Below are 17,210 nucleotides of genomic sequence, written 5' to 3'. Positions count from 1 at the left end.
TAAAACTGTTTTTGTTTATCTCTCAGCCAGGGAATATTATGCTCAAATATTGGGGTTTATGTTTTTGGCTTGGAAGAGAAAACTGTTTGAAGTACCTGGAGTATCCTCAAACAATTCATGACAGATTACAGACTGTTGGCAATTGAGAAAGGGGTGTAGCCATCATTTAATAAATGTGTGTGTGTGTGTCTGTGTTCGTGTGTGTGTGTGTGCGTTTGCACTAGGTGGCTGACTTTCACAAGAAAATTTACTTTAAACCTCACATTGAGTCTTAACTTATTTTCTTATTATCTTGACAGTGTACATGTGGATCATAAAGATATCACTGTGTAAGGCAAAGGGTCTCACAAACTCTCAATGCACGATGTAATCCTTTTAAATTTTAGTGTGAAGTTGGCAAAGGGACGTGTGTGAACTTCAGAAGAGCGAGCTGATGAATAGAAAATATAAATAATGAATAAATGTAAGCAATAGATATAAATAACCAATGCACTTTCGCTATCTAAAACAGCATGTCTGCAAACGACTGCAATGTATGTAAATAATCACTACAGTAAACAAATCAAGAGGAAAATCAACTATAAATAATGAAAAATGTTTTGTTTGGCTGAACTGACATTTTACCCCAACACTTCTATATTAATATCTTATTTACATATACTTATTTACTTATTTTACAGCTGTTCCTTATTTGACTTTGCATTATTTGTGCTCTTTACGTAAAAGGGTTTTGTGGTGGTCGAATATACTGAAATAGAAACAAACACTGAGGTGGGGGTAACTATGAGAAAAGCGAAGTAAGTTTATATTTTGGTAGCATCCCTTGTCAGAATGTAGAATTCATAGAAAATTCTTTGGCCCTTTTGATTCAAGATCATTCAATTGCAGCCAACTGAAACGTGACGGAAAAGTATGATAGAAGCTAGAAAACATTGACTCTTCGTGTCCAAGGCCCGTCTCCTACTCCATCTTCATATGGACAGTAGCCAGGAGTCAAAGCTTTATCATCTCCCCTGGCACCCATTTGGAGCTTTCTGGGGATTTGCACCTCTACGGGCAGTCTCAGGCCATGGTACATTAGCATACCCATACAGTGGTTAGTCCAAGTTTGTTAGATGCGTACAAAAGAAAGAAAAATTGTCTGCGTGCCGGAGTCTTGTACAGCTGCCCATCAGCTTTCACTCACAAAGATGTCCTGGTGAGATGGGATGGTTGGGGGGCAAGTGACAGTTGGGGGAAGAGGAAGAGTGCCAAAAAAGACAAATAGACAGCTCAGACCCCCTATCAAGTACTTCCTCCAGATCTCCCTTTCAACATCAGGTGTCCATCATCAATTTTACTAAAATGTCAGGGAAATGAAGGACCAATTTAAAACAAGATGAACCCTTTGCAACCAGCTGCACTTGCAGTGACAGGTCAGTAATTCAAAATCCAATTCTGCTGATGGATTGTCAACCATGCCACTTGATGGCAGCCAAAAACAAAACTTTACATCCTAACATGTATAACACAACTCTCAACCTCTACTACTGCTGTTACTACTACTACTACTACTACTACTACTACTACTACTACTACTACTACTACTACTACTACTACTACTACCACTACTACCGCTACCACTACTACTACTACCGCTACCACCACTACCACAACTACTACCACAACTACTACCACTTCCACAACTACTACCACTACCACAACTACTACCACAACTACTACAACTACCACTACTACCACTACTACCACTACTACCACTACTACCACCACCACTACAACTACTACCACTACAACTACCACTACCACCACTACTACCTCTACCACTACTACCACTACTACTACTACCACCACAACTACCACCACCACAACTACCACCACTACAACTACCACCACTACCACCACTACTACCACTACTACCACTACTACCACCACAACTACCACCACTACAACTACTATCACTACCACAACTACTACCACTACTACTACCACTACTACTACTACTACTACTACTACCACTACTACTACTACTACTACTACCACTACTACTACTACCACTACTATGCCTTATATATGAAACCAATTTAAAAAAATAGCCAATTCATTGAAGATGTGCATTAAAGAAAATAGGAAAGCACATACTACATGCACCGCGATCAAATTAAAGTCACTGTGGATGCCTGTCAGAGTAACAGAATCATCACAAATCTGATTATTTTGCTGGGCAAATACTGAATCCTGATTAAGAAGCGCACTGATTTCCCATCCCCCTCGACTGCACTGGACTGGTGCCCTGCAGGCTTGACACTCGCTCGGTCTTTCATTCTCAGAGCAGAACAGGCATCCAGAATGTACGATGCCCATTATGATGGTGGCTGACAGTGAAGGGATTTGCTGTGTCTGGATTGGTGTCAGCAACCATCCCTCATTTAATGCTTGGTCCACCCCCATGAACCCATCACATGCTTCAGTGTAATGGATACTCTGGATTATCTCTTGTGTAGGAAATGAAAATCCCTGCTCTTATTTGCACATATACTCACATCCAATCATATAGCGACGCTGTTCAGTTCCCATAGAAGTATTGACAAGATGATAGAAAAAGCTACCTGAACTCTCTTTAAAATGGGCGCCAAAATATATTTTCCCAGTTCACTACTGGGCATTTTGCAAGCCCCAGCTTTGGACCACCTGTTGACATTGTATTAAATACAGCAACATAAAAATAATGCTGTATGATCTCTTATAATAGGACTATGCATAATCTCATGGTGGTCAGAAGAATAGACCATCACCAATCCAAATGCCCAGCAGAATCTATTCATGCTATAGTTGTAGTAACTGGGTCGCACCTTTCTATGAAATGTGACAGCCGGAAGTGAGGCAGAAGGGAATAATTTTAAGAGGGACATGAGTGGTGCGTTTATGACGAACGAGAGGGTGAGCAGCATATTCCAACAACCAATGCGTGGGCTACAAAAACCCCAATGTCAGCATTTGCTATCTTGGTGTTACATTCTAACCGCGAGAACGAGAATATGTGTGACTGCTGCTCGGAATTTAGGATGCACAATCTATCATTTACAATATTCTGGTTAGAAATGGCATGAACTGGAAATGTAGTACTTCCCATCCACCATAATTGTACCACTCCAGAAACTTGGCATTTCAAGGCGCAATAAAACTTGAACTTGAAAAAAAAGTATCTGCTTTAGGAGGAAAAATGAAATACTTGTGTTAGTAGTGATTTTGTTTACAAGAATCAAAGATTCATGTCAAGGAGGCTTTTAATAAACTATTCACGGCGACAGCAGAAAAACAGAATTGGGACCGAGTTATTCTCAACTCATTTTAACCAATAGATGGTAAGTTTAAACCATTCTCAGTCAATATAATACGCATTACAACTGCTATTTAGATGACTGTGCTCGCATTCAGTTGGATTGTAATTTATCTGCTTTCATTTCCACCTGCTCTGTTCTCTCTCATTTGTGTCTCTTTCTTCTGAAAAGCTTGTTCTGTCTGACTGCTTTTCTAATGGATATCCATTAGAGTACAAATGACCAGGTAGAGCATCAAGCTGTTCTGGCATAAAAAACACGGAGCAAACCACCTGCCTGACAAAACAACGGAACAAAACAGCCCCCCCCAAAAGCTTGTAAGTGCAAATAACTATTTGCATTCTCTACAACAAAAACGCCATGTTCGTCTGTGACCCAACCATAAATAATCATATAGAACTTGATCATTCCAACATTTTAAACTGGAAAGGCAATTACTTGAAACCAGTTTGTCTTGCATGTCATCTTCGTCAGCTAAATGCACACCCAAAAAAAGAAAACCCAAACATTTTGATGGGATTTCCAATAAAAGTAGCCCACAGTTTTGGGGGGGAAAGATTATATTCCAGTTCTTGTTTCTGCACATTGCAATTGTTGACACCCCTACCTTTTGTCGGTTCAGTACGCTTTGGAAGATCCAGTGTGTCGTAGTTTTTGTCATTTTCACCATTTTTTCTACCTGCATGGAAGAGAGAGCAAATGAAGAATATCATTAACTGAGAAAATGGATAAAAAGCAGTAAGAATACATACTTTGATCGCTCAGATTACACCAAATTACAAAATCTCATATGCCTTCTGTCAATCATCATATTTCTTTCATACAGAAAGTAAATACATTTAAAACTCCTTTTGTCCTAATGTATTTGAAAAAAATACATTACAGATACACATCTTTATTTGTCTTCATAACAACCGCAACAAAATCCATTCAGCTTGTTGTTGTATTACTTTTGTTTGTAGCCAATTATCCACTAATCTTAAATCTGCACTTGTGAATACACTGTGGCTTGAAATTTTATTGAAGCTCTGTTTTCTATTGTTTATTTATTTATTTATTTATTCATTGAGGGGGGTTGAAAACTTATGACAGCCTATTTGAACTACTTTTCGCTGTCTTCAAGAACCTCTAAAAATTATTCCGGGGGTGCAGGAAAGTGTCTTTCTTTCAACGGTTTCCAATGTAACCTTTGTTTATGTCTGCTTTAAGTCATTATACAACACTGCTTGACTTTTCCTAATTTGGGTCTTATTGTTTTGTCGCTCAATTTATTTTCATTAGCTAAAGTGGCAGTGATCAGCTGCATACACGCAAGTACTTGGTGTGAGAAATCACCGCAATGATTAAACAACAAATGCAAATTGGAGTAATTATTCCAAAATTGTGCCCAAAAAAGGGTTGGTCACGACTTACAAGGTAGAATAGTTACATTTAATGCTCTATAGTAGGAATTTAATGCATCGCTATATTTCCTAGCCACAAATAGAACTATTTGCCACTATAATCTGAATTACCGTATTTTCACGACTATAAGGCACACTTAAAAGTCTTAAATTTTCTCCAAAATAGACAGTGTGCTTTATATATGGAAAAAAAAGTGTCATCATTGAGGGTGCGCCTTATAATGCCGTCCGCCTTATAATGCAGTGCGCCTTATAATGCAGTGCGCCTTATATTCGTGAAAATACTAATGAAGTAGGATAGTTGAATTACGAAAATTCTCTCTAAAACTAAACTTGACATGACTGACCAATTGTTTCTAAACAAATGGGAAAACTACAGGTTTTGCAAGCACAAATAAAAACACTATGTACATAACTATATGCTAGGGAATGAATGAAGGGAGGCTAGGCTGGACTAGGTTGAAAAAGAAGAAGGTTGCATGGTGCACTCACCTTGATTAAACCATTCCTCTACAGTTAGCCAAGGGAGCAGCAGCCAAAAAAAGACAAAGCAGAGAAGAGAGAGAAAGGGCATGGTGAAAAAAAACCATGCTCACATGTCAAAGGGCTGTGTAAAAAATGAGTACAGAAATCAATATCTGAAAATAGCGATGAGACCAAAGGGACGCAATAGAGGGAAAGAAGTAAAAAAGCAAAGACAAAGCATTTTTTAAAAGGAAAAAAGAGAAAAAGTGGCTATGTTTTAGTTCTGAGCAATACAGAAAATGTCAAATGAAAGACTAAAACCTTTGCAATCGACTTCTTTCCTACACTTATATTGTAGACAGAGTTATTATTATTTTTTAAAACAATATAACCTACCGACATTTATAAACTTGCATCATTAAACTCAAAATATCGTCCAAAAAAAGGAAAGGAATGGGATTAATTTCCGTCCGCTCATTAACTAATGACAGTAAAACTGTTCTGTCCTTGCTAATCATAACGCTATAATAAGAATTCAGCCAGAATGTCACATTAAAGTGAAGAGCGGGCAATTTGCAGCCTACTTAAGGCAAGAAAATTACCAACAATTTTGCAGACTGTGTGACTTAAGAGCATTGCAGTGTGCTTCTTTATAGTTGTGTTTAATGTTCCTCATGGAAAAAGAACACCTTGAGGGGCCGCATCACTACGCGCAGCTCATTACGTGGCTGCACACAACAAAGTGTTCGTATGGGTAATTGCTTTCTTCAGAAGTCTGCATCCATGTAAAGTCAGTTTGTCAAATCCACAATTGGAGGGATTTCTCCAAAGAGTTGTTAGATACCGGGGGTCAACAGCATGCAGTCACACTTCATTGGTGGTCTGATTAATGACAGCCATTAGTGGTGTACAACAGGGAGAAAACAGTGTTGTGCTGCTGTGAGCTCAGGAGAGTGCGAATGGAGATGCCGCTTATAACCGAGCCCACCTAACACGGTGCCTGACGAGGGGTCTATAATCATAGCATGCTGCGAAAAGATTTCAATGCTAATGTACACTCAAATGAATTGTTAAAGAGGTGAGGGTCATGTCTTAATTATTGATTGACAACATTTTGCAAAATGGACGGTGTCAAAATTATGAGTCGCGAAGCAGCTGTCTTTAAAACCTTTGGAAAAATTTACAAGCACTTTTGTCATTCGGATTTGGGGTTTTGTGTTTTTTTTATGACGGGGAAAAATGCCTTAAGGGGAATTTCTTTTGTGTGAGATGCCCTACGGAAAAGCTCCTGGAAAGTTCCTATTAACAGTATCACTTTAATAGTGGGGAAACCCTTTCTTTGATTGGCGGGGAATTACACTGTGTTTTTCAGACTATAAGTCGCACCAGCCATAGAATACACACTTTTATCATTTTATCAGAAACCAATAACAATAACATGTTAAAGTAACAATACTAAAATGGAGAACATCGGGCTCAATAGTACTTCAGAATTAGTCGGAGGCCCAGCCAAACTATGAAAAAAGTGTGGCTTATAGTCCGGAAAATACGATCCTTTGTGGAAATTCCAAGATTTTTTTCAAGTTGACTCGTTAAAATGGCGGTTCAAATTGTCGCTTGCCCCAAAAACATGACTATTATCAAAAATTGTCATGAAGAGGTGATTTATTAGTGAGATCCAAAAATCACCATCTTCCTCACCTTTGGCCTTTTTGCCTCCGAAGCAGCCGGCGTCATCCTTCTTCTTCCTCTGTGGCCCCGCAGAGCCAGGGGTCTGTGGCGCTGATGGATCTTGAAACCTTTCGGCCCCCGGCACTTCTTTGTGGACGTGGTAAGACAGGTTCCTCATAATACACACACAGTTCTCCACCGACTAGGGAAGGAGGTGGCAAGTAGACAGTGTAACATTGTCAGTATATTTGCATATTAGCTATGATAAAGCCGACTGAGAGACGGAATAAGTGGCAGTCCGGTGACGAGCGACCTTATTATCCATATCTTTCTTGCCTACAGCTGATTGGAGGGCATGCAGGAGGGCGTCCACCAATCCGTCACACTCCCTCAGTCTACGACGAGCCTCTGCTCCGTCTGAGCTTACGTTTCTGAACAACACACAAGATGGTCCATTCATTTTAAGCAAAGATCAGAGAAAACATAGCTTAATACACAAATTAAAAACGGGTACAAATATGGTACCATTTTTTTTACCTGTATTTCACTTTTTCTAACGGTATAATTTTGACAATCCCAGAACCTGGTATATTATGGTAAAAGTAACTTTTTTTTAATTAAAAAAAATTAAATATGGAGTATAGTCACCAATTGTTGAATTTCCTGGAGTCACTCTGCTGTGATATGATATAACGTTATTAAAATAAGCCAGTTTAATACTTCTTTTGAATGTATTGGTTAACTGAATACATGTATTCAACAGGAATTTGATTTCAGATAAGCTCCCAATAATACAATAATACAGGAGAGAAACTAAATTGCCCTTTGTGGGACTATAATTAGTACACTAATGAAAACAAAACAAAACAAAACACACATTTTTTCTGGAAAAAAAATAAATAAATCAGACTGGTGATTATTTTTCTCCATCTCGGATGGATGTATTGGAACAAGACTGGATTACCTTGCAACTACCAGTACAAGGTAATGTTCATTATGTTGCATGTAGGTATTTCAATAAGATCATTGCATCAGTGTAAGAATAAAATTTTCAGTACAAATGATATTTTCTCTACTAAGAGTTTTGTTGTTTTGTTTTCGCCTGACTATGACTATAGGGAGTAATGGTACAATTAAAGGTTTAAGGATAGCCTGAGCTCCTCGCATGTGATACCATTTATGCAAGCATTCATGGTGTATAATCCCATTAGACATTAGAGTCTTGTAAAAAGGTGCAGGAAGTATTATAAAGGTAAAAAAAATGTGCAGCATAACAACCACCTCTGCATGAGGACAACATAGACATACTGAAATCTAAAAAATTTCAGTCATAACATCTGTGACTGTGACCAGCTGGCCCGAGCATCTAAAAGCATGTGCGCCAACATTTTCAATTTTCTATGAAGCAATGCTCTCCGTCTTCAGCTGTCAGACAATGGTGTCCAGTACCCTTGTCGATAAATCAGTGGAGCAGCCACCTTGGATTTATTTGACAGGCGTGTGTTTGGGAGCAGACTGAGTTTTACTGCCAGCTGTTTCATTTTCAGGAGTCTTTTGGGGGACAGTTGTCTTTGTTGGAAGGATTATGGACACTACAGCTGTCCGTTAAGAAAGCAAAGCAAAGCTGCGGTTCCTGGAGAGGTGACCGGGAGGAATGACAGTGTGTGTGTAGATTTAATGATGTTTTTTTTTGTTGGAATGCATGGTTAAAATGTTATTACTTTAAAGGAATTCTCATGTTTTTCTACCAAATCTCTGTGATTTCAATTTAAAATGGAAAATGTGGGTTTGTTTTAAGCCAGTTGTGTTGTATGATATTGTTATGTATCAGTGGCTTTATGCTGGGGAGCATCTGATAGATATTCGCCACTAATGGGGCAGCTGGTGCAGCACAGCCGTAGGAAAAAAAATAAATAAAAAAGAAGATATATGGGCTTTTAATTTGTTTCATCAACTCAGAGCTGCTTGTGAGCCAGGATCAGCATTTTTTCTGTTTACTGAAAATGCAGAGCTCATTTGTCATTGGCTTGTTCTTGTATTACTGTGAAAAACAGCAGCTGGAAATTGTTGGATAAATTCTACCTTCGAGGTATGACTACAAACTTTGAGTTATGTTATGATATGATATTTACATTGGATGTCACAAGTCTAGGTTATTTCAGGAAGAGTGGAATATATGTATTTGTATGTACGTATATATGTATATGCATGTAAACAACCTTTCACACTCAGATTCACACTTATGGAAAAATTATTCTCGCAACGCATGTTTTCGGAATGTGGGAGGAAGCCGGGGTACTGGGAGAAAACCCACGCAAGAACATGCAACGCGCAAAGAGAGAAGCATGAATAATACATGCAGTACAATGCTCAGAAAATACTCAGTATCACCCTTATTTCAAATAGTAAATATCCCTCAAAGGAAATATAGTGGTGTGTTTTATACACAATGAATTACAATATATGGGAAATCCATGGATGGGGACATTTTTATGCAGGAAAAGACTTATTTCTTGATCTTCTTTAAAATGTAAGTCACGTCTTTCTTTCTTTGATGGTATAAGTAAACAAATTCTCTCCAGAGTCAGCATTTTTTTTCCTAGGGACAAACTGAGGGCTTGGTAACTGTTACCATGGAGCCATTTTAGTAGTAGCATTGCCTGCCTTTAGTGTCAAGCAAGTGAGATTGACAAGGAAAAATAACAGACTCATTTTTTAAGGAATTTTAAAAACGGATTACTTGACAATTTGAATCTATATTTATGCCCAACATGTAGAAAGCGATCAGGAAGGATGAAACACACGTCAATACATCTGAAGCAACAAAATACAAAAAAAAGCAGAAGACATGCACAATCACCCTTTCTATATTAAATAATCACTTTTTAGATATGATTTATGGGGTACACGGTCGATTGGTCGCCGATCTTTTGGTCGCACGGAAGGTTATTGATAATTACCATTTAAATTGTCGCTCAAATTCCCTAAATACAAACTATGAATTACTATTTAGTCATACTTAATGCCCTATTAATTATTAGGCTAAAGAAAAGCTCAAAATTTCCCAGACTTTTATTGTTTTTTGTTGGAGAACTTGTTAAGACCCTGACTGACGTGCCTTCTTAAAGGGACAACGCATGTACATACAAACTTTTATACACTCACACGTCGGCTCAGTGAAACTGCTCATGGCCATTGTTGGCTTTTATTGATGCGTAGACCGTGTTGTTTTACCTTGTTTTGTCGCCGGTCTTTTGGTCGCCCGTTGTCGCGGTACGGGCGACCAAAAGACCGTGACCAAAAGACCGGCGACCAAAAGACCGGCGACCAATCGACCGCACACGCATTTATGGATTATTACACATAAAAAATGACCTCAATTTGGATCATGTTGAACCAAATCTAGCCTGGCTAAATTGTTTAACCTACCTCAAGCACCCAGACGTGTTCTTGAAGACCGTGGTCCATTCTGCATCACGTGGCTTGGAATCCTCGTTGGGTTCGTGCTCCCAGCCGGAGTGTGGGATGACGACCTCGTTGGTCATTGTTTGGAGGCCGTGGTTGATGATGACCATCTTCAAGGGTTCATAGGATGATAGATTCCAAAGAGTCCCTATGTGCGGAAGGCCGGACAAGAAACAGACAGACAGATAAGGGAACACAAAATAGGCAATAAAGAAAAGGATTAAAAATGAAACAAGCAATAAAAAGGGACCATATAAGGAGACGAAAAATTTAAAAGGGAAAAAAGCATGTTTATATTGGCAGAGAATCTAATTCAGGGTTAAAAAATTGAAGACAAACGACATCTCAGAAGTCTCCTATGATGTTCGTTTGTTTTCACAGTTGCACTGTAATATTACCCCTTATTGTAGCGTAAGGATTATTATGTCCCAACAGGGTCACCCAAGGCAAACAGCTTCTAGATGTTAGACCGGATAGATAAAATGATAAAAAGATAATCAATGTAGATTTACCAATAACCAACACCAACAGGGAGTTCTAAAACAATCATGGCAGTCATGAAAAAAGTGCCATCCAGCCCTTCTTAGTCAGACATACGGATGGGTTAAAAAGCGAGAGCGCACAACACCTTCCAAAACTCTTAGGGGTGTAAAACAGATTCCCTGTCGCCCACATTCATGACGTATCACAAAGTCTTGCTACATGTACTGTGATTAGTCAGTCAATATGGGAACAGAGTGCAAATCCACACTGTGAATAAACCAAGACGGACTTGGCATGTATTTTGCGCATGGTAAAAGTCAGAGTTGGTTTGCCAGATCCACTGGATTAAAAAAGTGCACTGTCACTGGATTTTAAGAGCGCCTTATAGTCTGGTAAGTGGGTACTTTGAGTATCCGTTATTAATATACTATTATGCTGCCCTTTTCTGAAGTTCACATGAATGCCTTAACTCTCATTTTTAGCAACAAAAAACTAGGGTATCAAAGCAATATGGTTACATTACTGTTAGAAAGCTCATCAATTCAACGTCAGTCACCACAAAAATGACTGAAACTTGACATAAGTCAATAAAAAAAAAGATTCATTGGTTCAACCAATGTGGAAAAACACACAAATGTCCACATCATCACTTTCCCTAAGGATAACTCTGGGGTTTTACAGTCACAGACCACTCCAGCAGCCAATACTTATGAAACGAACACTAAAAAAAAGGGTTTCTATATTTAAAACCCCTCAATTATATGTAATTGTAGAAAGACCTGGCAATTGCTCACCACAAGGGCTGGTGCCGCAAGCTGAGCCTGCATTGTGACTAGACTTTTTCATTGGAACCGGGACACTAGAGAGGGAAACCTGACATAGGGGACTTAGTACACAAGTGGGTATTTGGTAAAAACAAAACAAAACAAAAAAAACAGCAGCTCAAGGAATCAAAAGTGATGAGAAAATATAATAGCAGAAGTAAAAGAAAGCAAGATTAGAAAGGGAATGAGAGCAAACGAGTGTAGGAAAACGAAAACAAAAACAACAACAACAACAACAAAAGAAGTTCCCCATTTCTTTCGCTATGTCTTGTGGTGCAGGGTTATTTTTAGTAAATGCAATGCAGTGCTGTAAAGGCAATCATTTCTGCTGTGCCATAGTCATCGCTCACGATGACATCTCTGTCAAAGTGCATGGTCTTAGTACACTTGAGAAAGCAACTGTTTCTAGGAGCCAGTACCCATAACAATGTAGTGTAGATAATGAGAAGTTGGAAATAAGAGTGACTGAATTCATTTTCCCCTCATGTAAACTTGAAACTGTACAAACACACTTAAACACAGTCACAATACAAAACAACAACAAAAGCACTTGGCAATGGTAATATGACAATTACTGTATTTTCTGGACTATAAATCACATTTTTTTTCCTAATTTGGTTAAGCCTGTCACCAATACTCAAGTGTGACATGTTTTTTTCTCTCCCTGACCACCAGCAGCTTATTATGTTATTTTTTTAATGTTATAGTTGTCTAAAAAACTGCGATGTCAACAGATGGCTATTTAGCCTGGTGTCCATTTTACTATTGTTACTTTAATGCAAGGGTGTCAGACTCGGGTTGGTTTGCGGGCCGCTTTAACTTTAACTCGATTTAATGTGGGCCGGACCATTTTAGATATAATATTTAGATTTTTTTTAATAAATGGATTAAATGAACTGGATTAAAGGCCCTGAATATTCAGTTTTTTATACATCTAAAACAATGTTTATTTGAGCTTTTTTTAAATATATTTTTAGATTTTACAAAATGATTTTTGAACTTAAAAACACAGAAAAAAATGATTAAAAATTTACAATTATTGATTTAAAAGGGGGAAAATCAGGAAATGTAATATACATCTATACTCTTCATTTTAATTTGATCCGAAAACAGAAAGTCGGCACTCATGTTTACTTTCTTGGGCCGCAGAAAATGATGCGGCGGGCCAGATTTGGCCCCCAGGCCGCCACTTTGACACCTGTGCTTTAATGTTCTTGGTTTCTGATCAAATATAAAAATGCCCTCCCAAATGTGCGACTTAAAGTTTGAAAAATACTGTAAATACTGATTAATGTAAACATAGTGCACTTAATACAAGGGTTAGGTATCGTTTGGATTTGATTTAATACCAGTTAACACCCTGTACTAAATATGACTTTCAATTTTAAAATAATAAAGTATCCTACCAGTGATGAGCTCTCGAACCTCCATGTCATTGGTCTTCCTCAGGAGGCGGACAAGGCCAGGAATGCCATCACAATTTTTGATGGCCACTTTATTGTCATTGTCCTTGCCATAGGAAATGTTGCGCAAGGCTCCGCAAGCCTTGCGATGGACCTCAGATTTGGGATGGTCCAGAAGCCCGACCAGTACAGGAATTCCCTTTAACTGGCGAACATCCTTTTTGATTTTATCATTTTCGTAACACAGGTGCTGCAAGTATGCCGCCGCATTGGATTTCACGGGGTCAATGGGATGGCCCAACATAGCAATGACTTCCGGTAGATCTGGGTCACGCCATCGCGGATCTTTACGGATGCTGTCGATGGAGGGGGAACGTCGACCGCCCATACGGTCCAGGCTGGCCATGCTTCCCCGTTCGGGTTGCGCCAGGGGTGCCGAGTACATGCCATGGACGTAGGGGTGGCGTTCATCGATCACCTCCGTATCATTGGGCTCATCTGGGTAGCCTCTGGAAAATACAGAAAGCAAGGTGTTAGGGTTATCATTATTATATATTTGCTTGCAATGAAGAACGCTTTGCTTTATTTAGGAATATTAATCATGGTACACGGTCGATTGGTCGCCGGTCTTTTGGTCGCCAGGAAGGTTATTGATAATTACCATTTAAATCGTTGCTCAAATTCCCTAAATACAAACTGAGAATTACTATTTAGTGATACTTAATGCCCTAGTAATTATTAGGCTAAAGAAAAGCTCCAAATTTCCCAGACTTTTATTGTTTTTTTGTTGGAGAACTTGTTAAGACCCTGACTGACGTCCCTTCCTAAGGGGACAACTCATGTACATACAAACTCTTATACACTCACACGTCCGCTCAGTGAAACTGCTCATGGCCATTGTTGGCTTTTATTGATGCATAGACCGTGTTGTTTTACCTTGTTTTGTCGCCGGTCTTTTGGTCGTCGGTCTTTTGGTCGCCGGTCTTTTGGTCGCCCGTTGTCGCGGTCGGGGCGACCAAAAGACCGTGACCAAAAGACCGGCGACCAAAAGACCGTGACCAAAAGACCGGCGACCAAAAGACCGGCGACCAATCGACCGCACACGATTAATCATTATATATATTTGCTTGCAATGAAGAACGCTGTGCTTTATTTAGAGTTATTGACATTAAAAAAGTCATTTTAATACATCTCTTGCTTAAGTAATGCTCGCTCCTAAGTTAACCGAAACAACTTGAAGGTCACTCCCCTTTGCAGCTGGACTTCTCAAAACTACTGTTCACACTGAACTTGACTTTCAATTGTTTTGAGAAATATCGACTTCTGAAAGTGGTTCACATCAAGCTCTCTTGGGAAGATACAGAGGACTTTCAATTGTTATGAGAAACATGGACTTCTTCATGTCTGGCTCACACGACTCTCAATTGTTTAGACTTCTGTGATGCATGTTGTTAAATCTAATGTAATAAATAAGCAAGAGAGACATCGATTCGGGAGAATGATCTTGTCCGAAGCCGCGTGAGGATCGATTCTCTTTTGCAAGAACCCAGTTATGAGTCAGATGTCTGTTTTATTTGTGAGTGCATTTGGGAATGCCTAAAGGGTGAACCTATCACAAGGTTTGTTGGGATCAGAGGGACAGAACGGTTAAATACAAGGTTACTATCATTTGTCTGAGAGCAGAATTAACTACAGAGAGAGAGAGACAGAAACTGAAGCCAATTATTAATGAGGGGGTGAAAGAAAGGTGAAACGATGTGTTCGGTAGGTGTTGTGTGCGTAGAGGGAAACACAAACATTGAGGTTTGATTATGCTCATTAAAAAATAGGATTTTCTAACGATTTGTTCCATAAAAAAATGAAATGGAAAAACCCATTAAGAAAAATAGTGCAATACTGTGAAAACCTTCCGCTAATCAATCCCTGATCTTCACATAAAAGCATTGCCAATGTTATGATGAAGTAAAAAAGAAAAAAAAAATCAATTTGTAACCTGAAGAGAATTAACCAAGTGAAAATAAAGGCTTGTCTATCAATTGGCCAAGGTTGATAAGTGTCTACTCTCTCATTACATAACGACGTATGGTATGGATTCTAATATGTATTTAATTTTTCTCTGACCTCTTGCAAATTAAATGTAATGAAAGATTTTATTTCCATGTCTGGGAGAACTAATACATCTGTACTGTCCTGCAAAAATTGTGTGAAGCCTCTCTTTTCAAGCTGTAATGAAATATTAAATAAAAGGAATGTTTAAGATTGTTTTTAATCAATATATCCATCAGGATTTCGCCACCCGTGCCAGCTTTGTTACAGTAGGATTAGTATCCTTAAGGCTCAGGAACTAGGACAGCGAAGGAAGTCCACTGAGGGAGGAATAAGGGAGTTGTCGATGAAGGTTCATTGAAGGGTTCCTTCACCAATCTTCCACATTACTTCTATTATTTACACAGCTACACTGACTGCACACAGTAATAAAATAATGGACGATTTTTCAAAATTGTTGTTTTCCAAGCAAGTATTTAGTTTTTTAGTCTAAATAATTGAGAGGTGGCCCAGCAGATGAGTGGTTAGCGCGTTGGCCACACACCTCTGAAGTCCTGGGTACACGGTCGATTGGTCGCCGGTCTTTTGGTCGCCCGGAAGGTTATGGATAATTACCATTTAAATTGTTGCTCAAATTCCCTAAATACAAACTGCAAATTACTATTTAGTCATACTTAATGCCCTAGTAATTCTTAGGCTAAAGAAAAGCTCCAAATGTCCCGTACTTTTATTGTGTTTTGTTGGAGAACTTGTTAAGACCCTGACTGACGTAGCTTCTTAAAGGGGCAACACATGTACATACAAACTCTTATACACTCACACGTCGGCTCAGTGAAACTGCTCATGGCCATTGTTGGCTTTTATTGATGCGTAGACCGTGTTGTTTTACGTTGTTTTGTCGCCGGTCTTTTGGTCGTCGGTCTTTTGGTCGCCGGTCTTTTGGTCGCCCGTTGTCGCGGTCCGGGCGACCAAAAGACCGTGACCAAAAGACCGGCGACCAAAAGACGGCGACCAAAAGACCGGCGACCAATCGACCGCACACGGAAGTCCTGGGTTCAAACCCAGGTCTGGACCTTTCTGTGTGGAGTTTGCATGTTCTGCGTGAGTTTCCTCCGGGTACTCCGGTTTCCTCCCACATTCCAAAAATATATATGGTAGGCTGATTTTTACCTAGGTCTACAATGTCTTCTGTGTCTGTCTTGCTCCTGCAACCAAGGAAATAACCAAGTAAAGTTCTACTCTAATTTGCCCCTAGGTATGAGTGTGAGTGTGAATGGTTGTCTGCCTCCTTGTGCTCTGCGATTGGCTGGCCACAGATTTAGAGTGTCCCCCGCCTCTGGCCCGGAGTCAGCTGGCAGCACCCCCCGCTACCCTAATGAGGATAAAGCGGTTCAGAAAATGAATGAATGAATAAATAATTGAGTACTTCAATTGTTGAATTAAGTTGGACTGTTAAAATATAGTTAAAAGTACAGGCATCTGAAAAATATATTTTTTTGCCTGGATGTCTATATAAATTGTTTAATTAATTATCCAAGTCACAAAACTATACAATAAATATTCACAGAGCAAAGTGGCGTGTTAATGACTTCTCCAGAACTAATCGGGGCCGAGAGCCAGAAAACCTGATGTCCAATCAATGCAGTGAGATCAAGGTGTTCATTAACAAACACACACACACACACACATACACACCAGCTTTAACTTTACTATTCCAGAAGCAATGCCCGATGTGCATCGTGCCTGGCACAAAAGAGCTCTCATAAATTAAACATGGTTAACTTGTATGGTTACCGATTTGCATTCGTATATTTATCTAAGCCTTGAGGCTCATCAGTCGGAGGTAAAACAAATAGTCTGTAAAAAGATGATCAAAATGTTTGCTACTCTCTGTGGCAGTGTGTAAAACAGAACCTCTAGTGTGTTTCATGTTAAATATGTCTCCTCATAGTTCTTTCCCAGCATGCAAGAAGAAGAAAAAAAAGGTAAGAGCTCCATGAGCCATCTTGCTGGAAATTCACTGAATTCCTCTGATATAATTTCCCTCCCAGAAGCCCTGCAGTAACACACCATCTTTTATGGTTAGTCCGATTATAGTGCTGGGGGAATGGA

At 39.2% G+C, this 17,210-nt stretch overlaps 1 protein-coding gene across 8 annotated transcripts in view; it reads right to left on the bottom strand.

Moving 5' to 3' along the window:
• arvcfb (ARVCF delta catenin family member b) overlaps nucleotides 1-17,210 on the bottom strand; it is a 340,912-nt gene that overhangs the window by 237,896 nt on the left and 85,806 nt on the right. For 7 of the 8 annotated variants that reach the window (XM_077601828.1, XM_077601831.1, XM_077601830.1 and 4 more), the window contains 6 exons: nucleotides 13,056-13,561; nucleotides 10,307-10,490; nucleotides 7,191-7,308; nucleotides 6,908-7,079; nucleotides 5,234-5,251; nucleotides 3,946-4,017 (listed from right to left, as the gene is read on the bottom strand). In XM_077601828.1, coding sequence (XP_077457954.1) covers nucleotides 3,946-4,017; nucleotides 5,234-5,251; nucleotides 6,908-7,079; nucleotides 7,191-7,308; nucleotides 10,307-10,490; nucleotides 13,056-13,561 — 1,070 coding nt within the window. The remainder of the gene's footprint in view (nucleotides 1-3,945; nucleotides 4,018-5,233; nucleotides 5,252-6,907; nucleotides 7,080-7,190; nucleotides 7,309-10,306; nucleotides 10,491-13,055; nucleotides 13,562-17,210) is intronic. The other variant, XM_077601832.1, reaches the window with a different exon arrangement.

Source organism: Stigmatopora argus, chromosome 5 (genome assembly GCF_051989625.1).
Source record: "Stigmatopora argus isolate UIUO_Sarg chromosome 5, RoL_Sarg_1.0, whole genome shotgun sequence".
Lineage (NCBI taxonomy): Eukaryota > Metazoa > Chordata > Actinopteri > Syngnathiformes > Syngnathidae > Stigmatopora > Stigmatopora argus.
The sequence above is the reverse complement of the archived record's forward strand: the minus strand, read 5'-3'. Positions and strand labels throughout refer to the sequence as shown.